This window comes from Sceloporus occidentalis, unplaced genomic scaffold, assembly GCF_023333645.1.
Source record: "Sceloporus occidentalis isolate IW3139 unplaced genomic scaffold, rSceOcc1.0.p SCAF_382, whole genome shotgun sequence".
Lineage (NCBI taxonomy): Eukaryota > Metazoa > Chordata > Lepidosauria > Squamata > Phrynosomatidae > Sceloporus > Sceloporus occidentalis.
Window position 1 is genome coordinate 185186 of NW_028317362.1, and position 12668 is coordinate 197853.

At 46.1% G+C, this 12668-nt stretch overlaps 1 protein-coding gene across 1 annotated transcript; it reads right to left on the minus strand.

Annotated features, from left to right (window-relative positions):
• Nucleotides 1-5308: 5308 nt before the first annotated feature.
• On the minus strand, nucleotides 5309-8053 carry LOC149273380 (ATP-sensitive inward rectifier potassium channel 8-like). The gene is made up of 2 exons (XM_089506395.1): nucleotides 7701-8053; nucleotides 5309-6209 (listed from the first exon to the last, which is right to left on the minus strand). The coding sequence occupies exons 1-2, from the start codon at nucleotides 8051-8053 to the stop codon at nucleotides 5309-5311; spliced, it is 1254 nt and encodes a 417-aa protein (XP_089362521.1).
• Nucleotides 8054-12668: the final 4615 nt, after the last annotated feature.

Consider the following 12668-nt stretch of genomic DNA (forward strand, 5'->3'; position numbering starts at 1 on the left):
ATTTGGACACAGAACCTCCAAATGTATGGGATGCGTGTAACAGGTTCACATGCGATGCGTGTAACAGGTTCACATGCGATGCGTGTAACAGGTTCACATGCACTGCGTGTAACAGGTTCACATGCGATGCGTGTAACAGGTTCACATGCGATGCGTGTAACAGGTTCACATGCGATGCGTGTAACAGGTTCACATGCGATGCGTGTAACAGGTTCACATGCGCTGCGTGTAACAGGTTCACATGCGATGCGTGTAACAGGTTTACATGCGATGCGTGTAACAGGCTCATATGCGCTGCGTGTAACACACTATGTAGCGGGAAGTAGTCGGCCGCGTCCGGGTAGCTCAATTGAACGTCTTCGCAGTTTTAATGTAAATATAAAGCTATTGTAGATGCCTTTGTGTTAAATGTTAAATATTCCACACTTTTCTTTAACTTCCCAGAATTCGGTCCACAATCCCATCACGCTAAGCCGAGTACCAGCGTTCCTGCCGTGTCCGGCTTGGGATCGTGAGGCGCCTTCTATAAAAGGAATGATATTTTGAGAAATCCCCCGAGTTTCTTGGATTTTATTTCAGATCTCCAACATTCACACACACGCAGCAACACACATTCACACGCAGCAACACACATTCACACGCAGCAACACACACACTCAGCAACACACAGACACACGCAGCAACACACATACACACGCAGCAACACACAGACACACGCAGCAACACACACACTCAGCAACACACAGACACACGCAGCAACACACATACACACGCAGCAACACACATACACACGCAGCAACACACACACTCAGCAACACACAGACACACGCAGCAACACATACACACGCAGCAACACACACACACACTCAGCAACACACAGACACACGCAGCAACACATACACCCACACTCAGCAACATACAGACACACGCAGCAACACACATTCACACGCAGCAACACACACACTCAGCAACACACATACACACGCAGCAACACACACACTCAGCAACACACAGACACACGCAGCAACACATACACACGCAGCAACACACATACACACGCAGCAACACACACACACACTCAGCAACATACAGACACACGCAGCAACACACACAGTAACACACAGACACACGCAGCAACACATACACACGCAGCAACACACATACACACGCAGCAACACACACTCAGTAACACACATACACACGCAGCAACACATACACACGCAGCAACACACATATACATGCAGCAACACACACACACACACTCAGTAACACACACACACACGCAGCAACACATACACACGCAGCAACACACACACTCAGCAACACACAGACACACACAGCAACACACATACACACGCAGCAACACACATACACACGCAGCAACACACATATACATGCAGCAACACACACACACTCAGCAACACACAGACACACACAACAACACATGCAGCAACACATACACACGCAGCAACACACATACACACGCAGCAACACACACACTCTCAGCAACACACAGACACACACAGCAACACACGCAGCAACACATACACACGCAGCAACACACATGCACGCGCAGCAACACACAGACACATACATACACACGGCAACACACATACACAGCAAAACACACAATAACACACACACACAGTAACACACACACTCACGTAGTCTTAATGCAGACCAGCTGTGGCCGGGGGCCGCCGGGTCGTGGGAAACGGCATCCTTTCTCTCTCTCTATATTAACGCCAAGCCGGCCAAACAACCCCCAACAAACAGGAAAAATAACCGCAAACACTTGGCCAGCCGCCTGCCCCGAACGGCCCGCGAGGAAAACTCTGATTTATACCGACGGCGGCTGCCTGGAGCCGGGCGCAGAACGTCCGCCGTGAACCCCAGGCTCCGGCGCACCGCGGTTCATCCAATACATGCGCGTATGCGTTATTATCCGCCCATTTATATGGCGCCATCACATTCCGCGGGGGTTTAGGGGAGCGGCGTATATACGTGTTTTATTCTCAGCCGTGCATGAAGAAGAAGCCGTCGGTTAATATCGTCTCTTCCCGAACCTTTCCAGAGCCCCCATCTGCAGTTACTGAACACGAAGAAAAAAAAGGGATCTTCAGAGAATTTCAAACAATTTCACTATTTCTGTAATTTCCAGAAACACCGAATTCAGGGGTTTTTGGTAAATATTTATGAGGCTCCGGCTGGCCCCACGTGAGGTTCCTCCTCACTTAATAGAGGAGTAACTTTAATGTTGATGGCGGGACCTGAGGGTCCATAGTGGCCCCGGGCTCCTGCCCCCCAGCACAGGGACACAGGGGTAGGTAGGGTGTCCGTGCCTCGTGGAAGTCATCGCTTTAACAAAGCACGTGGCCTCCTACCCCTGTGGGGACACCGATGATCCCAGGATACCCCACGCTGATCATTGGGGTACATTCCAGCAGTCCCGAGTATCTGGATGACACTCGGGGGACACTTGGGGTCCTAACAGCGGAGACACATGAAATGCAGGTTTTTTTTTACCAGTTTATTGAGCTATTTATTACTATTTATTTACCATATAATTAATATTATTTATTACGCTGTTTATAAATATTTAAAATATAATTAATATTATTTATTGCACAATTTGTTAATATTTATTTATACTATAATTAATATTATTTATTGCGTTATTTATTGATATTTATTTATACTTTAATTAATATTATTTATTGTGCTATTGATATTTAATTATACTATAATTAATATTATTTATTGTGTTATTTATTGATATTTATTTATACTATAATTCACATTATTTATTGCGTTATTTATTGATATTTATTGATACTATAATTCATATTATTTATTGCGTTATTTATTGATATTTATTTACACTATAATTATTATTTATTGCTCTATTTATTAATATTTATTATTATGCTAATATGATTTATTCATCAGATTATTATCATAGACGAATTTAATGACAGATTCCTCTTTCCAGCCGACACACCGAGGGTTAAGTATAAAAGCTGGTTCTGCCCTGTATAATGTATAGTTAGAGGCCAGGTGCTGGGGAAATCTCTTTTTTGCGGGACGTTAATATTTGGATTGGACAGACAGGCCGGCAGCCGCTGACTGATGACAATTTTCCGGCCCCCCCAAGGGGCTCCTTATCTGACAGAGTCAGAAAGAGGAATCGGTTTCCTAGTTTGACCACCGAGGGGCACGGAGACCGCCCCGGCATGATTTCCCCCCTCCGTGACGCAGCCACCAACCCCCGGATCCGTGTAACGAGATGTATCCGCGGATTATATGTACTTATTTCACTAAAATGTAATGATGACATCATAATATATTGTTTATTCCAACCTGTCAAATTCACACAGAGGAACCAGAACGACATCACCGGATCCACCGACACAACTCCCATCATTTCAGGCAGACAAGGAGGGACACATTGGTTTTAGGTGCACGCTTTCCCCAGACCTTTTATCGCTGGGTATTTGTGTAAGTGAGTGGGGTATTTAGAAGAAGAATAATGGGGAAAGAGGGGCATCAGGTGGAGGAAAGGAGCATCAGATGGAGGAGAGAGGGGCATCTGGGGAGGAGAGAGGAGCTTTAGGGGAAGAAAGAGGGGCAATAGGGGAGAAAGGAGGGGCATGGTGAGGAGAGAGGGGCTTCAGAGGAGGAAAGAGGGGCATCAGGGGAGGAAAGAGGGGCATCACTGAGAAAAGAGTGATGCACAGGGGAGGGGAGAGGGGAATCAAAGGAGGAAAGAGGGACACAGGGTTTTGGGGCCCAGAGAGGTACTGGTCAAAGTAGACCGGGACACTTGGCAGATATGCAGATATATGAATATTAAATCATAGCCCTTCCTGTGCCGTGTGGGGGGAGGGGGCCGTGATACATTGTAATGTTTTCAATTGTTCGAGATGTTTCTGAATCTTCCTTATTAGGTCATGAAGAGAATTCCTTCCGCGCTGCGAGACGCTGCGATTAACGTCCCGTGTGAGAGACCTCGGCGGCTGATCCGCCGCTACATGTGTGTTTAGTCTGAGTGAAAAGAAATTCGTTTCTCCTTTTATCGTTCACACTTTTGGTATTTCACGGAAATGAACAGCGACGAGGACTCTCAGCGAGAGCGCTCACTGCGCTCGTCTCGCAGACCTTAACCGGAGACATTCCAGCTTCAGGACAGAAAGACGGAGATGGAATCTGCCCCAAGATTGGGAAATACTGCGATAAAAGATCATTCGTAGCCTGGAACATTCCGGAAAATGTCATATACCCCAGACAAGGCTAATTTAACCCTTTTATCCCTAAGCCTGGGGTTGGTGGCCCTTTGGAGCATTAGGTTGCTCAGGGTTCCTAGATTGTAAGCTCTTTGAGCAGGACCCTCCTCGCCTTTTATTTGTATCCATAGTGTTATGTGACTCGCTACTTCTTATGTTTACCCATTGTACATCGCTACAGAATATGATGGTTCTATATAAATCAATAAATAATAAGATCTAGAATCTACACAACAGCTTCCTTAGCAAATCCCAGCCTCGGCGCCCAGCGGCAAACACCGGGGAATCTGAATAAAAGAAGATAATTGTATCCATTCGTATCCCACGTTTGTTTCTTTATTGGATGCGCAAAGAGATACAAGTCAACTTGTCACATGTAATAAAATCATTAAAAGAACAGGATTTCTAGAATATTTCTTTCTATGCGGAGTCTGGCAGGTCCAGGTAAGTCTCGACTACTAAAGGTTTCCTGCTGGCCGCTAAGTTTTCTAATATTGATCGGAATGGAATTTCTTTCTGGTTCTCAGGAAATCAAGAGATCGTGTAATGTTCTTCCCGTATTTATTTTTTAATAGATTTGTCTCTTTCTAGGAGCTCAGAGTCTGAGGCTATCATAAAACTACCCAAAAAACCTTCATGGTCTCAATAAAGTCCAAGAGGTGGATGAGGCCGAGGTGGAAGGCGGACGGGACCGGCAAATATGAACGCATAATGTGAAAAGCAGAAGGGGCATCTCCAGGGTGAGGGCCTGCAAGTCAACCGTACCGCTCCTCTCTGATTCTGCCGGGACCCTCAGCTGTCTTGAAGGAGGGTTGAATCGCTCCACATCCCGCACGTTGAAAGACTAACCTCCTTGGCCAGCTGAGCTCACATGACAAAAGGTGGCAAATCATGGGCTGCGTGCAGAGTGTGTGATACGATGAGCCGGAATGGTACGCAAGAGCACCTTAAGTTCATCCCATGAATAAATACGTGCCGTAACGTGTCACCATTATAAAGATTGCTAGGTCCTTCGGGGGCCTCTATCATGTCTCCACTGTCATTTTGTTCTGTTCCGGGGCAATAAATTGGACTTTAGGTACGATAAGGCCTGAGTTGTTCCGTCTCATGGAATTGTTCCGTCTCATGGAGTTGGTCCTCCTCATGGAATTCCGTTTCCTTAGAGAGTTCTGGTGAGAGAGCTCGCTCTTCTGCAGGGTTTGGATCAGAATGGACGGCTTCTCGTCTAGTTCTCTGGCGCTGCAGTGAGGAGCCGCCACTTTGACGGTGTTGCCGAACTTGGAGTAATCCACCGAATAAACTCCATCTTCTTCAGTGACGATAGAAACAAATCGATGGCCCCAAAGGATTTCTTCTGCAATGTAAGAGGTTCTGGCTTGAGTTGTGATACCGGTGGTTTCCACCACTCCTTCAAGTATAACGATGACTTCCAGATCTTGGGTCGACAGGTCGGATGCGGAAATCTCATACAACGGACTTCTCTTGTCGATCACATGACTGACGATCAACGGGGCCACCAAGAAAATATTGTTGCTTTCCATAGAGTTTTCCACGGGGACATCTATTTGGTGAATGGGGATGACTTCTCCTTCTGGAGTGACCGTTTTCCTCACAACTTGGATCCTCACGGACGCGCTGATAATCATGCTTTTCCTCAGGTCTCCAACCCTGAACATGAAGCAAAGCTTGCCGTTGCGGAGGGCGATCACCGCGTGCCTACTGAAAATCAAGGTTTCGGCTCGGCGGTGGGACTGGGCGGTTTTCATGAAGATGCATCCCAGCATGACCGCGTTAATGATCAGACCCACAATGTTCTGCAGAATCAGCAGCGAGATCGCCAATGGACACTCCTCTGTCATCATCCTCCCCCCGAAGCCGATCGTTACTTGAACCTCGATGGAGAAAAGGAAAGCCGAAGTGAAGGATCTGATAAAACAAAAGTAATGAAGAATAATAATAATAACAAGAAACAGTGAAAGGAAAATAAGAAAACAACTTTAGTCATTATGATTTTCGCTTTGTTATCTGATCCCCAATCTACTAGACAAACCTCCCGACTCCTTATCATACTGCGTGTGGGGGGTGATGGAATGACTCTTAATCACCCAGGCAGACTCTCTGACTAATGAAAGTCTATGGAGGAATGGACTTCATTAGCAATGCCATAAAGAGTCAGCTCCGTGTGGTGTTTCAGCCGGGAAAGTCACCAAAAATATTACTGTATACAGCACTGGGGGGTTATATTACTGTATACAGCGCTGGGGGGTTATATTACTGTATACAGCGCTGGGGGTTATATTACTGTATACAGCACTGGGGGGTTATATTACTGTATACAGCGCTGGGGGTTATATTACTGTATACAGCACTGGGGGGTTATATTACTGTATACAGCGCTGGGGGTTATATTACTGTATACAGCGCGGGGGTTATATTACTGTATACAGCGCTGGGGGGTTATATTACTGTATACAGCGCTGGGGGTTATATTACTGTATACAGCGCTGGGGGGTTATATTACTGTATACAGCGCTGGGGGGTTATATTACTGTATACAGCGCTGGGGGTTATATTACTGTATACAGCGCTGGGGGGTTATATTACTGTATACAGCGCTGGGGGGTTATATTACTGTATACAGCGCTGGGGGGTATATTACTGTATACAGTGGTGGGGGTTATATTACTGTATACAGCACTGGGGGTTATATTACTGTATACAGAGCTGGGGGTTATATTACTGTATACAGTGGTGGGGGTTATATTACTGTATACAGCGCTGGGGGTTATATTACTGTATACAGAGCTGGGGGTTATATTACTGTATACAGCGCTGGGGGGTTATATTACTGTATACAGCGCTGGGGGGTTATATTATTGTATACAGCGCTGGGGGTTATATTACTGTATACAGCGCTGGGGGGTTATATTACTGTATACAGCGCTGGGGGGTTATATTACTGTATACAGCGCTGGGGGTTATATTACTGTATACAGCGCTGGGGGGTTATATTACTGTATACAGTGCTGGGGGGTTATATTACTGTATACAGCGCTGGGGGGTATATTACTGTATACAGAGCTGGGGGTTATATTACTGTATACAGCGCTGGGGGGTTATATTACTGTATACAGCGCTGGGGGGTATATTACTGTATACAGTGGTGGGGGTTATATTACTGTATACAGCACTGGGGGTTATATTACTGTATACAGAGCTGGGGGTTATATTACTGTATACAGTGCTGGGGGTTATATTACTGTATACAGTGCTGGGGGTTATATTACTGTATACAGCGCTGGGGGTTATATTACTATATACAGTGCTGGGGGGTTATATTACTGTATACAGTGCCGGGGGTTATATTACTGCATACAGTGTCGGGGCATATTATTTCACCCCTCCCAGGTAACTTACGTGACGTCCGTGACGCAGGGCGTCGGGTGCCTGAGGTTGTCCCGGATGTCCATGTCTCCGTGAGCGAACGCCACCAGCCACCAGATCATGGCAAAGAGCAGCCAGCTGCACAGGAAGGACATGGTGAAGATGACCAGCGTGTGGCGCCACTTCAGGTCCACCAGGGTGGTGAAGACGTCCTGCAGGAAGCGGCCCTGCTCGCGGATGTTTTTGTGGGCGACGTTGCAGGCGCCACTCTTGGCCACGAATCGCGCTTTCCTGGCGGCAGGGCGCACTCGGGGCTTCCGTAAATTTTCGGCCGCGATTCTCGCCAGGACATACTCCTCGGGAATAATACTCTTACGGGCCAGCATTCTGCTTCTATCGTACGGGGAGGAATAATTTACACGGAGCGGCTATTAATGGAACGGCGACTCTAAAAACAAACTGAAAACAACATGTATTTCCATCAGGCAGAAAACACTAAATATTCACCAATTAAACATAAAAATGTAAACAAAAACGGACCTCGAGTTTTTTTTACTTTTGCGTTTACGCTTCTTATATTTCCGCCCCCCGCATCCCCATCGGCTGATTTTTCTTACGTTTTTTGCTAATATTTGTAACGCTTTTTAAAATAGTTGCAGAAAACTGGAAATTTGCCCAACAGTCAGACCGACATTAAAATAAAAATTAGAATTAAAACGAATTTCCTTTTTTAAGAGAAAAAAAAATTGAAAATCTACCTAAATTTAACCCTATGCGTTATCCTCGTGCATAAAAAAAATGATTATGGTGGAGGCTGTATGTGTGAGCTTAATACCCCATGGGGCTGTGCTGTATCAGGTAGATATCCCATGGGGCTGTTGGGTGAGGTAGATACCCCGGCGGAGGCTGTGTTGTATCAGGCAGATACCCCGACGGAGGCTGTGCTGTATCGGGAAGGTACCCCATGGGGCTGTTTTGTGAGGTTGGTACCCTGGGGAAGGCTGCATGCTGAGTCCCTAAATTACCCCGACTTCTCAGCAGCCCCCCAGCCTGCAGCATGTGGCAGAATCTGGGGGCTCTATAATTACCGTCTCCTATCTGATGGAGTCACTTCCAGGGGCCCAGCCTCCTAAAACCTGCGCAAAGTGTACATGACGTCTGGGCCCAGGGGCTCCACATATCATTAACCCTTCACAGGTTACGTCAGTCACACTCAAACTCTGGCAGGATCCTCCTGGCACTCGATCGTCTCTCCGTTATTTACACAGCGTTCCAATAGCCCCATAATATGTTATTATTAATAGTTTGTACAGCGCTGCGGAACATGATGGCGATATACAGAAACAATAACTAATCATAATAACGGGTGGAAAGCAAAAGACACAGATCTTTATGCCCAGTAACAGACTAGGAGCTAACTGGAAACTTACTGGGATCGCACATTGCACAGTCAGTGGTACTGGTCTCAGGGGTCCGGACCAGTCTCAAGATACGTCGAATGGTCCTCTCCAAGATCCGAATATAGTCCGTGGTCTCCTCCAGCCCCCTGGTTGTCCTGGTTGGGGGTTCGGCTCCTGCACCCAGATTCAGTTTATCTGGTTGGGGCTCTGTCCAGGTTAGTGGTGAGCAGCCACGTTTCCTGGTCACCGAGACACTTTGCCGGGGAAGTTTATTCAGTTTCTGGCCATCCCCATCCCATGTTCCTTTTTCAAAGATCTCAGCTGGAAAAGTTCTCTTCTGGTTCTCGCTGTAACTGCAGCCCTGCAGCCTCCAGTGACGTACTGACCAGGAGGACCTCCCTCCCTGCGTTATCTGAGCTGCAGGAACAGCAATCACTGAGCTGCCCCACAGACACTGCGAATTTCCTGCACCCAGGGCTTGGGGAAGGGGAGGCTTAAAGAAGCCACCTGTCCATGACACCAGATGCCAGCGCACTGGACCATACCACACAGCTACAAGCGCTTTGGACCATACCAAACAGTTACCACTAACACACTGGACCATACCACACAGCTACAAGCACTCTGGACCATACCAAACAGTAACCACTAGCACATTGGACCATACCACAGAGCTACCATTTCTTTGGACCATACCAAACAGTTACCACTAACACACTGGATCATACCACACAGCTACAAGCACTTTGGACCATACCAAACAGTTACCACTAGCACACTGGACCATACCACACAGCTATGAGCACTCTGGACCATACCAAACAGTAACCACTAGCACACTGGACCATACCACACAGCTACAAGCACTCTGGACCATACCACACAGCTACAAGCACTCTGGACCATACCAAACAGTTACCACTAGCACACTGGACCATACCACACAGCTACAAGCACTCTGGACCATACCAAACAGTAACCACTAGCACATTGGACCATACCACAGAGCTACCATTTCTTTGGACCATACCAAACAGTTACCACTAACACACTGGATCATACCACACAGCTACAAGCACTTTGGACCATACCAAACAGTTACCACTAGCACACTGGACCATACCACACAGCTCCGAGCACTCTGGACCATACCAAACAGTAACCACTAGCACATTGGACCATACCACACAGCTACCAGTACTTTGGACCATACCAAACAGTTACCCCTAGCACATTGGACCATACCACACAGCTACGAGCACTTTGGACCATACCAAACAGTTACCACTTACACACTGGACCATACTACACAGCTACAGCAGTTTGCACCATACCAAACAGTTACCACTAGCCCATTGGACCATACCTAGCACCTGACTAAACAGTAACCTGTACATTGGATTATAGCAAAAAAATGTCAGCCTTCTGGACCATACCACACAGATACCAGAAAACAATTTGGATCATACTAAACACCCACCTATACAATGGATCGTACCAAACCATCACACTCACAAACCTACCAACGGGTCGATGTGTCCGGGATGGAGGAGCGTTTCGTAATCGACATGTTCCACCCTTTGTCACCTTGGTGCAGGTCCCAGAAATTTCATTAGAACATTAAACATTTCCTAACGCCTGGAAAAGTTTAGATTTGAAACAAAAATACAAATGTGGGCAAAAACATTATGTTGGCTCTTGGAACAGTTTTTACCTTTCTAAACCTTTTTAAACCTAATGCGACGAGGGAATTTAAACTTGTTTGGGGTAGGAATATGGGATAGGCTAGACTGAGCTAAAAAACCTGAGCATCTGCCCCTAAACCTGAAGATTGGGGTAAAAAGCCTGAGAATCTGCCCCTTCACTCCAAGGCATGGAGACTGGGGTAAAAGGTGACCATTCCTCAGCACGGCGATCTGCTCTCTAACTAACAAAAAGACGTTAAACTCACCGAGAAGTCACTTTTTCAATATCATCCCCAAATCTCGTAATGAAATAAACATTAAAAAGAGTTTTTCGATCATAGGAGGCATTTATTACACGCAGAATAAAATCTAAAATCCAGTCCCTGATCTCCCAGACCCTTCACTGTCCCTTTAAACGGAGGATCCAGCCAGGATGTGATGATGTCATGTCAGACATTTAATGAAACGGGACAGAAAAAAAAAATGATGATAGAAACTCATAACCAGCCGGCAGATCGGCCCATCCGGCCCCCGTCTAGTCCCCCGTTTCTCCTGCTGTAAAGACTCAAACCTTAATCAGTCGTTGGTCTCGTCTTAGATTCAGGAGCCGTATGTCTATCCCATGCATGTTTAATCCCCTCACTGTATTACCCTCTACCACTTCTGCTTGGAGGCTGTTCCACTTATCCACCACCCTGCTTATATTCAGCCATTTGCTTATCCCATGCATGCTTAAATTCCCTCGCTGGATTAGTTGTGTATAATTATTATTATTATAATTAATTATGACACTGAAAGCTTTTCCTTAAATGATTCTTGTGGCCTCTTTGTTCTGTGTCCATAAAGTGCGTGAACCCAGAGACCGTCTCAGGGTATTAGAATCCGAAGCCCCCGTGGGGTGGACGGAACGATAAACAGACAGCTGTGGGAAAATCATGTGTCACATTTTTGTAGGATTGAGATGGAAAAAAGGCATTTTGATAGAAACAGTGAATTCCCGGCAGACGGATCACAGATTTTAGCGAAAATTACGAGTTCCTTCCGGATTATCGGTAATTAGCTGCAGGACTTGGTAGAAAGAGTCAAGCCATTGGCAGGTATTTACTAACCCAGGAGTTAAACATCTGTATACATAATGTATAGTTAAACCAGTGAGCCGCCCCCCCTGAATAATGTATAGTTAAATCAGCGGGCTGGGACTCTGTATAATGTATAGATAAATCAGTGACCGGCCCCCTGTATAATGTATAGATAAATCAGTGACCGGCCCATTGTATAATGTATAGATAAATCAGTGACTGCCCCCCTGTATAATGTATAGATAAATCAGCGACCGGCCCCCTGTATAATGTATAGATAAATCAGTGACTGCCCCCCTGTATAATGTATAGATAAATCAGTGACCGGCCCCCTGTATAATGTATAGATAAATCAGTGACCGGCCCCTGTATAATGTATAGATAAATCAGCGAGTGGGGCTCTGTATAATGTATAGATAAATCAGTGACCGGCCCCCTGTATAATGTATAGATAAATCAGCGAGCCGGGGGCCCTGTATAATGTATAGATAAATCAGTGACCGGCCCCCTGTATAATGTATAGATAAATCAGTTAGCCGGGGCCCTGTATAATGTATAGATAAATCAGTTAGCTGGGGCCCTGTATAATGTATAGTTGGACGTCTCTTTCTCCGGCTCCTCGCTTTAACGTTTGAATGAAACCGACGCCGAGTTCTTTCAAAATCAGTGCAGAAAATTTTATTTCTATGTGACATAAAAATATAGTAAAACCCGACATTTCTCAGCCCAAAAAGCTCTTAAATAGAAAATAGAAAGGTTTCCTTTAGTTATAAAAAGCTATAAAAACAGGTGACGGGGGGGTCGCTGGACGTGTGACGGGGGCCCCGGGACGGGTGG

What these genes read in the sequence shown, in the direction of transcription:
- LOC149273380 (XM_089506395.1), bottom strand. Translation starts at nt 8,053, where the DNA reads ATGCTGGCCCGTAAGAGTATTATTCCCGAGGAGTATGTCCTGGCGAGA. An exon ending in CCCTGCGTCACGGACGTCAC is followed by an intron (nt 6,210 to 7,700) that starts GTAAGTTACCTG and finishes TTGTTTTATCAG; the next exon opens with ATCCTTCACTTCGGCTTTCC.